Source organism: Tamandua tetradactyla, chromosome 7 (assembly GCF_023851605.1).
Source record: "Tamandua tetradactyla isolate mTamTet1 chromosome 7, mTamTet1.pri, whole genome shotgun sequence".
Lineage (NCBI taxonomy): Eukaryota > Metazoa > Chordata > Mammalia > Pilosa > Myrmecophagidae > Tamandua > Tamandua tetradactyla.
Genome location: NC_135333.1, coordinates 71837832 through 71854943, shown reverse-complemented (window position 1 = coordinate 71854943; position 17112 = coordinate 71837832). Strand labels below are relative to the sequence as shown.

Genomic DNA, 17112 nt, shown 5'->3' with positions numbered 1-17112 from the left:
ATGGCTTTTCTAGGGAACATACATCCTTTCAAACCAGCATACTACTATAGCAAAGTTGATATTCATAATAACTTTTACTTGCTATTTTGAGAACACTTAGTTTTGATAGTTAATCAATGTTATTTAAGATACTGTTTAATATTTAGAATTCAAGTAATGCTGATATCTGTATTTATAGATTTTTTTCCTTCTTTGCTTTAATTTTAAATTGGTTTGTGAAACATTGTACAAACAGGCTTTACAATGATTATTTAGATATACTTTTTTAATATGCCTATGGATAAGCTAAGATATTCATTTTAGGTGGTTAAGATTTCCATATGTTAAATGTAAAAATATTTGTATCTTCATATTTTCCTTCAATAAGGAAAATATTCAGTAACATAGGCCATTAATATAGCAATGCAGATATTTGTAAGAACTTTCTACCTGATATTTTGGGAACATTCACAGTTTTGACAGCTGATCAGATGGTATCTGTTAGTTTTTAATACTTAGAATTTAAGAACTTTGCTATCTGAATATGTAGATTTTTCCTTGTTGCCTTAATTTTAAATTGATCTATAAAACTTTACTGCTCAAACACAGGCTTTGTGATGATTATATTTATATTTTATTTAAATATGCCTATGGTTAAGCTAACTAAGATATCCATTTTTGGTAGTTCTAAGTATATTTTTGGTTTCTTAAATTTAAAAAAAAATTTTTTTTAATTCAACAACAGATTTGAGCAGGCAGAAAAAAACAGCAATTGTGAAGATAGAGTAATCAAGATTATACAATTTGAAGAAAAAAGTGAAGGAGATTAACAGGTCTACAGAGAGTTGTTGGATACTACTAAGATAAAATATGCAAACTGGGAGTGTTATGATAGGAGAGAAAGAAAAGGTAGAAATAATATTTGAAAAAATATTTGAAGAAATTTGAGCATCTATCCTATCTGGTGTTTGCATATGCAGATTTGGATGTGTGGGAAAATCCAAGTCCGTACATGCGAACTCCAGATAGGATAAACTCAAAGAGATCTACAACTAGACATAAAACTTCAGAAAGACAAAGACAAAAAAATAAAAAAGAGTACCCTAAATTCAGCAAGAGTAAAGCAACTCATGATGTACAAGGGATTTTTATGAGATTAACATCTGAATTCACAGTACTGTTTCAATAACAGACAGAATAATTAAACATCAACAAGGAAATTGAAAATGTGAAAATACTACAAATGGACTAGACCTAAAAGACATATGTAGAACACTTTCCCCAGTAAGCATAGAATACATATTTTACTTCAAGTGTGCATGGAACATTCTCCATGATAGATCAGATGTTTGTCCACAAAACCAATCTAAATATATTTAAAATGATTTAATTAATATCAAGCATGTTCTGTGGCAACAATTGATTGAAATTAAAATTAATAGCACAGGAAACTTGGGTCATTTACAAATTTGTGAAAACAAAACAACACACCACTAAATAATCAATGGATCAAAGGGGAATATTAAGGGAATTTATGGAAAAAAACTTTGTTACGAAGGAAAACTAAAACACAAGCTAACAAAACTTATAGGTACAGTGAAGGAAATTTTTAGCTGTGAAAATCTTTATTTAAAAAAGAAGACCTCAATTCAATAACCCAACCTTCCATCTTAAGATATTAGAAAAAGAAGAGCAAGCTAAAACCAGAGCAAGTAGAAGGAAGAAAATAATGAAGACTCCAGAGGAAAATAATGAAATAGAAATTGAAAAATAACAGAAAAATCAACAAAACCAAAAGCTAGTTTTTTTAAAAGATCATTGAAATGGACAAAGCAAGATTGAACAAGAAAAAAAGAGAGAAGGCTCAAATTACTGAAACAGGAAATTAAAGAGAGAATATTACCAACATTTCAGAAATAAAAAGAATTAGAAAGTGTGCTGGTTTGAATTTGTGGATCCTAGAAAAGCATGTCCTTTAATCCTCTTTCAATAGTGCTGGGTGGGAGTTTTTAATTATCCATGGAGATGTAGCCCACCCAATTGTGGTGGTAATTTTTGATTACATAATTTCCATGGAGATGTGTCTCCACCCATTCAGGGTAGGGTTGATTACTGGAGCCTTTTAAGAGAGAACCATTTTGGGAATAGTTACAGACCCCTTGCAGTCAAAGACGTTTGGAGAGGAAGAAGGAAAATACCCCTGAAGGAGCTTCATGAAACAAGAAGCCTGGAGAGAAAGCCAGCAGAGATTGCCATGTTTGCCATGTGCCTGTCCAGATGAGAGAGATTCCTTGAACTTCATCAGTCTTTCTTGAGTGATAGTAACCTCTTGTTAGTGCCTTAATTTGGACATTTTTATAGAAAAATTGCTTTAATTTGGATATTTTCATGGCCTTAGAACTGTAAACTAGTAACAATAGATTCCCCCTTTTAAAAGCCCTCTGTTTCTGCTATATCACATTCCAGCAGCTAGCAAACAAGAACAGAAAGGGATAATATAAATAATTTTATGCCAACAAATATGATAAACTAGATGAAACTGACAAATTCCTAGAAAGATACAAACTAATAAAACTGACTCAAGAAGAAATAGAAGATCTGAACATATCTATCGAAAGTAAAGACACTGAATCAGTAATAAAAAAAATTTCCCAAAGAAAAGCCCAGGACCAGATGGCTTCAATGATGAATTCTAGCAAATATCTGAAGAATTAATATCAATTCATTCCAAACTCTTCCAAAAAATAGAAGACGTGGTAACATTTTCCAACCCATACTATGATGTATATATTTCCCTAATACCAAGACAGTACAAAAACATAAGAAGACAAAACTACAGGCAGACATCCTTTATGACCATATACATAACCTTCTGGAATTAAATACCACTGTTCTAGTTTGCTTGCTGCTGGAATGCAATATACCAGAAACAGAGCAGCTTTTAATGAGTTGCAAGTTTACAGTTCTAAGGCCGAGAAGATGTTCCAATTAAAACCAGTCTATAGAAATGTCCAATCTAAGGCATCCAGTAAAAGATAACCTTGATTCAAGAAGACTGATGAAGTTCAGGGTTTCTTTCTCAAGTGAAAAGGCACATGGTGAACACAGTCAGGGCTTCTGTCTCAGCTGGAAGGGCACATGGTAAGCACGGCGTCATCTGCTAGCTATCTCTCCTGGCTTCCGTTTTCATGAAGCTCCCCAGGAGGTGTTTTCCTTCTTCATTTCCGAAGGTCACTGGCTCATGGACTCTCTGCTTCATGGTGCTGCAGAATTCTCTGCTCTCTCTGAATTTCCTTCTTCTCCAAAATGTTTCCTCTTTTATAGGACTCCAGAAACCTATCAAGACCCAAATGGGTGAAGACATATCATGAACTAATCCAGCTTAACAACCACTATTGATAAATCACATCTCCAGGGAGGTGATCTGATTACAGTTTCAAACATACAGTATTTAATAGGGATTATTCTGCCTGTATGAAATGGAATTTAGATTAAAACATGGCTTTTCTAGGGGACATACATCCTTTCAAATCAGCACAACCACCAGACCAACCAAGCAACATTTAAAGTATTATACACTGTGAGATGAATCACAGGAGTTTAATGTTGGTTTAACATACCAAAATCAGCCATTGTAATAAACCAGACTTTATAGAATAAATAACTAAAATACATGATCATCACAATAAACACACAAAATGCATTTGACACAATTGAACATTCGTTCATCATAAAAACACTCAACAAGGTTGGAAGAGAAAAGAACTTCCTCACACTAATAAAGGGCATATAAAGAAAAACCCACTGATAACATCATACTTGGTGAAAGACTGAAGCTATCCATCTAAGATCCATAGCAAATAAATGGGTCTACTCTCATCTCTTCTATATAACATTACACTAGAGGTTCTTCTCAGGACAATCAAGTAAGAAAGAGAAAAAGAAAATACAGCTAGATAAAAAAAAGTTTTCGTTTGCCAGGCTGCTATGTCAAATAGCACACAATGGATTGGTTTAACCAACAAATACTTATTAGCTCATTGTTTTGAAGCTTAGAATTCCAAAATCAATGCATCAGCATGGCCATGCTTTTTCTCTGAATTCGGTCATGTTCTGGTGTTGGCTTCTTGCAATCTTCTCTGGGGTTCCTTGACTTGCATCTCTGCCTTCCATCATATGGCAATGTCCTTGAGTTCATTCTTTGTTTTCCTCTGACTTCTGGCTTTTTATAATGCCCCTAATAATATGGATTAAGGCCCTTCCTGATTCAGTCTGGCCATACCTAAATAGAATCTTCAAAGATCCTATTCACAAATGAGTCCACAAATGAGTTCAACTGAAAATGCATCTTCAGGTCCTGTTTACAAATGGGTTCACACTCACACAACATGCTTTAAAAATAAGAACATGTCTTCTGAAGGGAAGTCCATAAATACAATCTACCACAGAAAGGAAGAAGTAAGACTATTGTTATAAGTAGATGTCATTACCTTATATATAGAAAATTCTAAGGAATACACACACACAGTTTAAGTTAATAAACAAGTTCAAAAAGATTGAAGGATACAATGTCAATATGTAAAAATTAGCTGTATTTCTATGCACTTACATTGAACCATCAAAAAATGAATTAAGAAAAGAAGTCCATTTACAATAGCATTAAAAAGAATAAATTACTTAGGAGCAAAAATGACAACTGAGGTACAAGTGTATATTTAACAATACAAAATGTCATCGACAAAAATTAAAGGAGGCTTAAGTAAAGGAAAGATATCTTCATGTTTATAGTTTGAAAGACAATATTGTTAAGGTTGCAATACTCCCCTAACTGTCTTCCAGATTCAAAGCAATACCTATCAAAATCTCAGCTGCCTTTTTTTTTTTTTCAGAGATGGACATACTTATCCTACATTTCAAAAACATAGGGTCAAGGATGCTATTGCGAAATTGAAAGTAAAGTTGTAGTATGGGAGAAAATATTTGCCATCATATATCTGATAAAAGTTTTGTATTTAGAATGCATAAGAACACTTACAAATCAACAACAAAAAACAAAACCCAGTTAAAAAGTAATCAATATTTTAATAGACATTTATCGGAAGAAAATACACAGATGGGCATTATACATACGAAAAGATACTTAACCTATTCATTAAGGAAATGCAAATCAAAACCACAATGAAATACCACTTTAAATACTCTAAAATAGTTAAAATAAAAAAGACAAAACATCACAAGTGTAATATATGGAGAAACTGGAAGACTTGTGAATTGTTGGTTGAGATGTAAAATGGGAGAGCTGTGGTGGAAAACAATTTAGGAATTCCCTCAAAAACTTAATATGACTCTGTAATTGCAATCATGGATATATGCCCAAGAGAAGTGAACACGAGTTCACACAATAGCTTCTACATAAATGTTCACAACAGCATTATTCATAATAGAGAAGAAGTAGAAATAACCCAAATATCCATCAACTAATGAATGGATTAAAAGTGTAGACTATCCATAAAGTGGAACATTATTCTTTAATAAAAAAAATAAAGTATTGCTATATATTACAACATGGATGAACCTTGAATATATTATATTAAGTGAAAGAAACCAACCATAAAAGACCACTTATTGTATGATTCTCAGAATTCAAACAGAATATATATGAAATGTCCATAACAGCAAATCACTGAATGTAGAAAGTAAATTAATGGGTGCCAGGGCAGTGAGCAATGGATGAAAAGTGACTGCTACTGGGTTTGGGATTTATTTTGAGCATGATGAAAATGTTCTGGGATTATATAGTGTTGCATGACCTTGTAAGTATACCAAAAACCACTGAATTGTACAATTTAAAAGAGTTAATTTTATAATATGTAAATTATATCTCATTTAAAAATAATACATAAAAAAATAATCCAACCGGTTGAATCCAGTATTTTCACTCTGGGAGGAACTTTCTTGCCCATTGTTCTCCTAAAATCATCATTTGTGAGTATTACCAGTTAGGATTAGCAGCCCACTTCTTAATGTTTCCAATTATTTATTATAACCAACGATATTGGTTAATAACGTGCAGTCACGTTATTCATCCGGTTCTAGGATTTCATGGAAAATTTCATGTAAAAATTCAGAAATCTACTGTCCTATTTGATTTCTTGGAATTTGTAAGACTAGAAACCAAAGGCAAGTATCTTGTTCAGTCAAGATTTCCATGTCTTTTTCTGAGGTGAATGTAACTTTTCAGGCAGACCATGTACAGCAGAAGATGTTTGGGTGGTATCTGGAGGAATTAATCCTCTCCCAGTTCTCTGATTCCTCCTTTGACTCAATCTTTATTTATTTATTGCCTAGTTTCTTTTGTTCAGATCAACTTTTTTTTTTTGGTGTGAGATAATTTTGTCCTTCAGACCTAATGAACACAAGAATATAAGACTTTTAAATTTCTAGCTGCAGGCAGATATATTTCTTAGATGTTTCCTCTTGCTGGAAACAAAGCTTGCTGTTTCCTCTCTTCTTTCAAGGTAGTAACTTGGTTGTAGCACCTCTACTGTTTTCAACATTGTAGTGAAGTCTACTAGATAGGAAACTGACATTTTCACTTTCTTTTTGGATCTCTAACTGATTACAATGTGCTTCTGAATTGGTTTAGAATCTAAGATGAAGAATACATGAGTTATTATATTTCAATAAATCTCACCTTTGCAGCAATTTAAAAATATATGATAAATCAAAAATATCCTCAACATGACAAAAGAGGCTGATATAATAGAATTTTTTTTTTCCTCCCTGGTCGTCTAGTGGCTAGGATTTGGATAATATTTTTAAATGCAAATTTTATTATATTAAAATTAAGCACTTCTATTCATCAAGAGACATTATTATAAGAGCAAAAATCAGCCCATGAAAATGGAGAAATGACATTTGAACTGGCCAAAATGAGAAATCAGCTATAGATAAGTGAATTTGGGAAGAAAGGATTATCAGCCAAAAGGAAAGAATAAGCACAGACATTAAGGTGAAACAGTACATTGTGTATGCTCAGATCAAAGGGCATAGTTGAAACATAATAAGTAAAAATGTTAGTAAATGGAAATAAATTTGGAAAGCTAATTGGGGACCAGATCATTAAGGAGCTTAAATGCCAGGATAAATAATCTGACAAGTAAGTGCTAAACAAAGAAGAACCATTGATGTCTTTTAATTTGAGGAGTAATATCATCATAACTCTTTTTTAAAAAAGTTAATCTTGCTGCTGGAGATCAGTTTCAGGGTGGAGAGAAGCAGAACAAAAGGAAAACCAGCTAAAAGGCTGCCTCAATATTCCCAACAAAAAGCCAAGACAATTATAAGAGCTATAGAAAATGTTAGGAGGAAACAAAAAGATTCTCCAAATTGGGATAATCAGAGTTTATTTTTAAGCAATTGTATTTAAATTTTATTTTGAAAGAGAAATAGTTTTGGAGTTTTAAAGATGAGACCCTCTGATCCATGGGTCACAATAAGAATAATGCAATAGAGATGAGAGAAAAATTGCAAAAGATGCTAAAGAACAAGAATAAGTAGACTTTGGGAAGTGACCAGGGGCACAGAAGATTTTAAGCCTGAGTTTCTGGGAAAGCAGTGGGACCACCAAAACAATGAGGTGGCACAGTGGAAGAGAGGGAAAATTTAGTTGCTTTTGATTATTTTGGGTTCGATTCTGTTGAAACAAGTCTTGTACTCCAGGAAACCGGCCAGGATTGGGGATCCAGTTTGGAAACCATGCACAGAGAAATAATTATTAAAAGATGTAATTATTACAATTGTTATTAAAGCTAGCTCAATAATAAACCATATTTTAGATGCATATTAGTCCATTAGTTAGTAGTGATATCTATCAATGACAATTAAACATCCTCAAATTTAAATCATATTTAAATCCTCATATTTAATGCTTGAAGTCAACAACATTCAAATGTTATAGCCCAAGAATGTTGTCAACAAATTTGAAACTATCACAATAATCATAAAATTTTCCCCATACAATGCAACACCAAACTAAATATTTAAATTATTCACACTTTACCAATGAATATTTGATTAGTTTAGGCTACTTAACCTAAGTAATTTTACAATTAACTTTATGGTGTTACCAAGCACATTTTATTTGGATTATTCAATAGCATACTCTCAAAGTACCAGTACTTTTAATATTTCATTGTTAATTTATCTGAAGTTTGATTTTATGTAGAATGTTCTTCCTAGCTAAATGAGCCCTACTCACAAATATCATGCCATTTATTCAAAGTCAAACTTAGCAAAATCACAGATTACTGCATGATACAGACCCCGGTCATCTGGGAGTGGGGGGAGAGGATCGTCAATATTAAATTTGTAAGTTCCAGGGATTCATTACATATTTATATACCTTAAATAAGTTCTCTACATATTATTATTTTTTTGGTTTTACATGATGAGGTCATGTCATATTTTTCATATGACTAATTTTTACTCACAAATTGCTTTCACTCTGGAAAGATGTTAGAGCCCAGCAATAAAATTCAGTCGAGCATTAATTGATTTGGTATTTCAAGACATAATTATTGAGTGTCTATTAAGTTTCATGTATAGAATGAGTGAGAGAGACAAGAATAATAAAATGTGATTTTTTTCTCAAAGTGCTGAAAATCTAGAGGCAATGGCTGCATTATGGCATGGACGTTGGACTCAGTTTGATATGAGTTAGAATCCTCACTCTTAAATTTACTGGTTGGCCATGTGCAAATAGCATAGCTTCTTAAAGTCAGGTTTTCATGTGTAAAATGACCGTCAAAATGCGGTAGTTATTGTCTAGTCATCTAAAATTTTTAGCCCAGAAAAGAGGAAATGCCACAGCAAACTCAAGAGGTCACACCCAGAGTGAGAAATCTTCTGGGAGTCAGTCATTTTCCGAAGAACTCCTAAATAGCTGAGTGTCACGGTCTGTTCTCAAGATTTTTTGAAATTAATTTAACTTAAATTCTTTGGATGTCTTTGGGGGTAAGGATAGCTGCTGTTTAGACAATTGTGTGCAATGCATTGGGCTAGATGTTGAGGAAACCAACTCTCATCTGCAGAAATCCAAGTAAGCACCAGTTGGAAGCTAACAATTCTTGCCCTCCTAAATATCTGGTATTTCTGAATCATGAATTTTACTAGAATTTCACAGGTTTTTAGGACCTCTCCTCAATTATTTCGCACCGCATATTCTAGGTTTCAACTTCTAGGTTTCAACCTCTACTTTGCTTCATCACTTGCCACCTCTCCTTCTACCATCCATCTTCCAGGAATTTGCTGATTTTTTTCATCATCTCTAGAGCCCTAACACTTTTTTTTGTTGTTGCTGTTGTTTTTGTTTTGGACTTAAATGAACTTATTCCTTTAATACAATTCTAGTGAGTTTCAGAAGAAACAGGAGATAAAAACCTATACTTAAGGTGTAAACTGTGGAAAATTTCTATAAACCTCAGTAAAAATTGGGTTTACTTTTCTTTATGATATAAACTTGAATTATTATCTTCAATAAAATTGTGCTGTTTGGAAGTCCTCTGTATGATCCATGCTTTCCTCGGTTTAGTCTTAGTAAAATAGAGCTCATGAGGGAAAGAAGATTTTTCTGGGGAACTTTTAAAGTATTATGTAAATAAATGCAATGTATTTCAAGAAAAGGATAAGAGAATCAGTTTTCTATAACATCCATAATTAAATTCCTCCCTCCTTATCCCCTTTCTTGTTATTCCTCATTGAGGGTAATGATGGATGGTCAGAGTTTCTGCAAGAGAATACGTGTATGAACTAAAAGAAGTGGTTGACAGAACAAGAAAGTCCTGAGTTATCTTCTGTGGTATTAAAAGTTAAAGTTATTCCAAATTTAGGCAGAAAACTAATTAAAGAGCAAGAACTCACTGTGGTCATAGTAGTTAAACTTCTCTGTATGCACTGTGTATTCATCAAAGTATTTCCTTGGTTGTTAAGACTGAGCTCATTGTTTTTGTGATCTCTTGTCAAAGAGGAAGCCCATTAACTAGGGAGAGTAGGAGGAAATGCTCCATCTCAATTTACTTACCCAAGGTTGGGTTGTAGAAATACAGAACTCTCTTGTGCAGACTATCATTTGTGATCTCTCTTTTTAACACATGCGATGGCTGGGGATATAGTCTATGCTGATATCAAAACTGTTCAGACTTCCTCTTCAAAACATTCATCTCCACTTCAGAAAACTGGTAAGTTGGGTTTAGGGCTCCCTGTAGGATAAGTATTCTACTTTTAATTTCCGTTATTTCTGTCCTTATGTCTGCAATCGTTTTACTGCAAATTGTTAGGTGACTGAGTTCAGAGCAAAATTCATTGAATGTAAGAATTAGAATGAATGTTTTTAATGAAGCAAATTGTTTACAAAGCTTAAATGTAACATTGGCTCTAATATGTAAATCTTTGCTTTTGGTTTTCATAGCCTATCTATTCTTTATTTTTCTTGTGGGAAACATTCGTACTCACAAGTAACTTCTATGCTCATGACTACTTCTGCTCTAGAGCATTACCCACCCCCACCAAATCAGTCCTTTTAAGATAAGGTGATTAATGTATTTACACTAAAGCAAATATCTCTGACAAAATTATTCACATTGTTATTTATCCTTTTTAAATTTGGATATTGACAGGATAAAAATGTTAAACTTCATTGAGACATGAAATATTAGTCTATTATTTCATCAAGTTTAGAATTAATGACTATATGAGTAATGGAATATTCTGGAAATGAGGAGATAGAAATATGGCTAAAGTCGAGATTTTTGTGCCTCAATCACAAAACCACCTTGCAGGTGATATATTTTCAATGTTGGTTTCTTGTATTTTCTGACCCATCAAGGAAATTTCTTAGCAATGTTGCATTTCCATTCTCTCCTCTAGGGTAAGAATTTTGTTTTCTATAAAAAAAAACTGTATAGAATATTTAAATAATTTAAAGTCTTGTCTTTTCACTTGCCCTTATATAGTATTTTTGAGTCTACATTCCTGTTGATAGATAGAACCCCAATCCCTTCCTGGTTTAGGAATTTGGAGATGACATCTTTAATGTTATTTCATCCAATAATCTAATATTATAAAAGAAAAGACATAAACATTTAAAGATTAAATGATCTACCAATATCATGCTTATGGTCAATAGAGTTGGGGGAAGTCAAATCTACTGTTGCTGTTTCTCTGTATATCTCTAGTGTTGGATATGACACAATATCTGTTCTGATATGCCCTATCAGTGCATAGGCAAATTACTATTGGGCTATCATGTTTTACCAAGGCCTACATGACTATCCCTGACCTTCCTTTTTTAACTTCATCCATTTTACTTGTTATGATCTGGCCATTTGTTCCATAAAATTACCATGTTTCCCCATTTCAGAACCTTTGCATGTGTGGATCCCTCTCCCTGATCCTTTAATCCTCTGTAATCGGCACCTCACAGAGAATTAGATACAAAGCAGTTAAGCAATAAATGCTTATTGAGTGGATTAATGTATAAGTAGATGAACAAATGAATGGATATCATTAGATATTAAATAAATACTGTAGTTTCATTGGTCTTCTGAAATATAAGACATAGAGGGATGTCACCAGGAAACTAGTGTGTTGGTGAGACAGGTATGAGTATATTTCAGGCTAAGAGATGGAAATTCATGCTTTGCTTAAGTGTTACTAGGGTCTAAAATAATTCCCTATTACATTTTATGGTGGGCCTTTCATAACAATATGATGATTTATTATCCCAAGCTTTATGGTTCGTAATCTAGTTTTTCATATTAGAAACATATAAAGGGATATAAATACATCTTAGATGCAAAGGGACATTGTGATTGTGATTGTCTTGCCTCCCACAATTTGGACTGTTCCACATGATAAATTAAAACATACGGACTTTGTTCCACCAGGAATAATTTAAATCCATTCACAATTTTATAGTCCCCCTGTACACAAACAAGAGAGCTGAAGATATGTGAGTATTTATGTATTGAAAAAAAGTGAAAAGAAGACAGAGTGAATAAAGAAGCTATGTTTACATATTTCAGAGGAAAGTTACTCAGGAGCATTATAACTGAAAACTGAGAAAGTTTATCCAGCTTTCCCCTACCCTCATTATGAAAACCTCAAATTACCTTCTGGGCCTACTAGTGAAATCTATCCAATTTTATAGATTCTCACCATTATGGAATTTTCCAGAAAGCTGGATGTGCAATGATCATCATCCTTGTGGTAATAGTAATTGTGCTGAGCACTATTGGTGAGTAATTAGTAATATTATTCATTATTCCTGTGTCAGTTTACCAGAGCTGCTAAAATGCAATATAACATAAATGGATTGACTTTTACAAAGAGAATTTATAAGTTACAAATTACAAATCTAAGGCCATGGAAATGTCCATTTAAGGCACCAACAAGAGGATACCTTCAATGAAGAAAGGCTGATGGTATCTGGGTTCCTCTGTCACATGAGAAGGGACACGGTAATATCTGCGGGCCCTTCTCTCCTGGATTGGTTTCAAAATATCTCTCTTAGCCCCGTGGGTCCTTCTGGTTTCTGCTGGGGTGTTTTCTTATTCCACGTGTCTGCTTTGCTCCAAAATGTCTCTTTCTTAAAGCACTCCAGTTAGCAGAGCGAGACCTACTTTGAAAGGGTGGGGCCACAACTCCATGGAAACAACCTAATCAAAAGGTCTCCTCTAAACAATAGGTCTGACCCCACAAGATTGGTTTAAAAGAATATGGCTAAAAGAATTAAAGGAGAACATGACTTTTCTGGGGGAGATAACAATTTCAAACCAGCACAATCTCCAAGTATTCCTTGAAAATCTATTGCAATTGTGTTTGTTAATAAAGGGGTTCCTAAACAATAGAGTACAACTTCATGAAGGAAGTGTGAAATATGATAGATTATTAAAATTAGAGAGTTTATATAAAACTTCAGTGTAGTAATATAATATATATAATAGAGTCATCTCACTGATAAGGGAAGATGTCAAGGTCAATGGTATATTTTATGACAAAGACCAAATGATGCATTATGCCTGTCCCCAGTGCAGTCAGATAGTGGGTTATATGTATAAAAGTTTATAAAGTACATTTGAGTGAAGCTTGTATAAATTAGATGCCTCTGGTCATCATCAATCTTGGATCCATAAGTGAGAAGTGTGTCTCAAATCGATCAATTCAATCAACCATTTAAAAATCATAATCGCATACTTTGGTCATAGCCGAACATTAACCCAATTATTCATATGGTAATTACTTTAATATTTTTGTTGAATAAATTTTTAGAGAAAAGTGCCTCATGAATATATCTATAGAACAAACATAACCTACAGAGTTTATATATTACAAGGAATGCAAGCTTCCAGATTAAACCAAATATATGTCACTGAACTCTTAGGAATGACATTAGTAATTAGAAGGAAATAGGCAGAGTCATAGAATTCTGGAATTGGAAGGGGCCCTAGAAATCAGCAAGGCCAAATCTCTTGGATTAAAAGAGCAATATAAAGCCCAGAGGCATTAATGAATGTTCAGATCAATTTCATATAACTAGTCAGTGGCCTAATTGGGGCTATTAAAATAGCGCACACACACAAAGCAGCAAGAGGCATTAGCATAAAAACCTCTGTTACATTTTTTAAAAAATATTATAATAGATTTGTTTGTTACAAAAATAGAAAATGTAGCTTGCTACTAAAATAGATTTAGTCCTAGAATAGATATGTTTCTAAAATACATTTTAAGGATAAAATGTCTTTTTAAAAAGTTTATCTATGAGGCAAGAATATGTAGGATTTCTTGCCTCAAGCCAGAGTGTCAGCTTTCAAATCCCAGCACGTAAGGTGTAAGGAATAAAAGTAATATATATCAATATAAATATTACAGATTATATTTAAATGCATTAAATATATTATAAATGTAGTACTATGTGCCAATGACTGACAATGGCAAGCACTATATAAATACTTACTTTTATTATTTTAGTCATTTTATTTTGTCCGAAATAGTATCAATTGTCTAATATGCTACCATGAAAATATGAATTAACAAAAATAGCATCTATTAAATGGCCAATAGAAAGTAGAAAAACTAGTCTAAGTTTATCCCCACACTTAAATATATGCAGCATTTACATGCAAGATATCAAAAGGAACAGAATCAAGAACCAAACCCAAAATACCAAAAACCCTTTCCTTGAAGGAAGTGACATCTGAATAATAGGAACTCAATAAACTCAAATTATCCAAATGGAGCTCAGACTCAGATGGTTATTTTGTGCTAATTAAAGGAAATATGAAAGCTCTAGGGGAAAAAAAAGTGAGTGTCCATTTGTTCCCAGGTCTTATTTCTCCAATTCTCCTAAAGATAACATTATTTTGATTAATAATAGTACAAAGGAAACTCCATCTCTTAGAAAAAATAATGTTTTCCCCCCAGTCATTTAACTTATGATGGAATTTCTAGAACCCAATTGTTTTGTGCTTTGACTTTAACTAAGAAAATGTTTCTTTTTTTCGTTAGTCATCCAATTCAACTCTGCAAGACATAGGGAAGCAAATAATGAATCAATAAAGAAAGACTGCACTGGGGAAAAGAAATCTGGAAAAGACAGCTCAATAGGTAACTTTTTAAAATTTATTATCTAATTCCTGTGTAATCAAGAGTTAACCTACATTTGTTTTTCTGGAATAACTGAATACAAGAGAGACTCCTCTACCCCTACAGAGGGATGATTTAGACCATTATTTCCCAGGGTTAATTACAGTCCATGACAAAAATGTTCAATGGTCCAAGGCAAAATTATAAAAGTTATACAGTGAATTTTTAATTAATTTAAAATATTTCATTGAAGTAATTGCATGTTATGATTTTTTTTTCTACTAGGATATATGCAGGGTGTGGTTATAACATCTTTCCTTTTACAAAATAATGGTCATAGCAGGTCAATTTTGTCAATTTTTAAAATGTTATTGCATGTAAAAAATTTTAGTGGGAATCTTATGTTAGTCATTTTTTAACATTTGTGGTTGCCCCAAACTCTGCCCTCTGGATATTCAGGTTAGGAAAGATTGCAGGTGGTTTGCTGAAGGTTTAGCCACCCTACATAGCACCAGGTTTGGCCTGAGGCTAACAATGATAAAAATGGGACACTCAGACCTTGCCAAATTTTCTCCCAAATGTCAGCAGCTATCCTCCAGAATGTGCATGCCTCTCTTCACTCTTCAAAGCCTTCAAGCCATTGTGTGTGCGTGTGTGTGTGTGTTTGTGTGTGTAGAATATTATTTGCAGGGACACTAAATTATTTTGATGTGACTAGGATACCCATGCATCATCATATAAACCTGCAAGCAAATATTATAAATTAAATCTACCTGCTACCAACACGTTTTTGCACGTCAACATCCTTTGGTCTATCTGATTTTGAAGGGCCACCAAATACACAAATTTTGCCTAAGCGAAACTATTCCTGTGTGATATCCAACTCCAAAAATTTCTGATGCCTTAGTGAACCATTAATTAAGCTCTCTGATTTATAGATTTCTTTTAAAATTTTGAGCTCCATAAGGCTTGGATGTTTATTTTATCCTAGTGTCTGGTGTTCCCTGGCTGATAGAGAGTATGACAAAGTTTTAAAGAAAATAAATGAAAGAAAGAAAAGGTGAATGAATAATGTGGTTGCAATTCTGATTATTTCGACTTTTTTTTTCCCAATCTACCATGGAGAAAAGCACATATGTTTGTCAAAGAAAGTTTAGCATATAGTTAGATAAATTCTGAGAGTTTTTAATCAGTTTTCATTTTCAGGGATATATTTGTGACTGTCTTTTTTTTTTTTTCATTAGAGCGACAATACTGAGAATTCAATTACCATACTAATAAATTTAGAATTGTACTCTCAACTTTAAATAAATTATAGAGTGATTATTTATAAAACTTAGTTGCAATTATGATCAAAACAGTAACATTTGTGACTGTCTTTTAATTCCTCTTTTTTTCTTTCAAGATTCTTCCAATTCTTCCACTGCCAATCAATCCTGCCCCTCCAAAGACTGGAAGCTGCATGGAGGGCAATGTTACTGGGTTTCTGAAAGCAAGAGTTCTTGGGGAAAAAGTCAAGCTGATTGTGCCACAAAGAATTCGCATCTCGTTGTGATTCAAAACTTCATTGATATGGTGAGATATTAAATGTGGTGATTGTAAGCATCTCTTACATTTGCAATATTTCTTGTGCTACAAGTTAGACAAATGCCAGTGGAAAAAATATTTTTTTTTAAATCTCATCTTCTTATAACAACATAAATACTGGTTAAATGAATCAATGAGCAAAATGATTACTTCAGGCTTCTTTTGGCTGGGGGTTAGGGGGATGAGGAATTCATTTGGTGTTATACACCTATGTTTATCTCGACAGTGGGCTCCTGCTTCCTACCACAGTCCATTTTTAAATGGAAGAGATTAAAATTCTTATCTCCCACGTTTACCGCAATACTCACAAAGACTACAGTCAGATACCATAGCAACTGAAGTTAAGGAAGACATTGTGAAAAAAAGAAATACACAATAGTCCTTCCCACTTAGATTTAGTTCTTCCGAGGGGAGAAGTGAATATTTAACTATGCTGGCCTAATTTAAATAGAAGTTTTACTACATGAAAGTCAGATACTACTTTTTTCTGAACTGATAACACAAATATAGATGCTAATTGGCAAACATCAAATAAGGATTCTTAGCATGAGAGGTAGGGTGTTAGAACCAGAAAAAATGTCAAAGGCTCAGTTTCTAAAAACCTAGTGCCTAGCAGTGCTTTACAATCCTGGTTGAACATCTGCCATCTGAGGGGATTCATGAAATGCAGCTGCTGAAACTTATGAGGGGAAAAAAACCCTTCTGAGTTTCCTGGAAACCACCACTAACAAGAAAAACAAAAAGAGCAGTAATCTATCTTTGGTATAACCAGGCAATAACCCCAGATATCAAACTGTGAGACTCTTTGTCACGTGCAGGGAAATATGAGCCAAATTCAGGACAGAATCAACATCTGAAAGAGACCTTTCTCTACCTTGAGGTAAATTTTCAGAATTAAGAGGT

The 17112-nt window shown here is 33.3% G+C and overlaps 1 protein-coding gene and 1 long non-coding RNA gene across 7 annotated transcripts in view; one reads left to right on the top strand and one right to left on the bottom strand.

The window, feature by feature from the left end:
- The window catches only part of LOC143691476 (uncharacterized), an 80131-nt gene that overhangs the window by 31022 nt on the left and 31997 nt on the right, over window positions 1-17112 (bottom strand). The gene's annotated exons all lie outside the window — the stretch shown is intronic.
- CLECL1 (C-type lectin like 1) overlaps window positions 1-17112 on the top strand; it is a 38295-nt gene that overhangs the window by 15065 nt on the left and 6118 nt on the right. The window contains exons 2-5 of one of the 4 annotated variants that reach the window (XM_077169986.1): window positions 10152-10217; window positions 12188-12274; window positions 14545-14643; window positions 16028-16197. In XM_077169986.1, coding sequence (XP_077026101.1) covers window positions 12229-12274; window positions 14545-14643; window positions 16028-16197 — 315 coding nt within the window. In that variant the 5' untranslated portion in view covers window positions 10152-10217; window positions 12188-12228. Of the gene's footprint in view, window positions 1-10000; window positions 10218-12187; window positions 12275-14544; window positions 14644-16027; window positions 16210-17112 lie in introns of those variants that run through there. The other 3 variants (XM_077169987.1, XM_077169983.1, XM_077169985.1) reach the window with 3 other exon arrangements.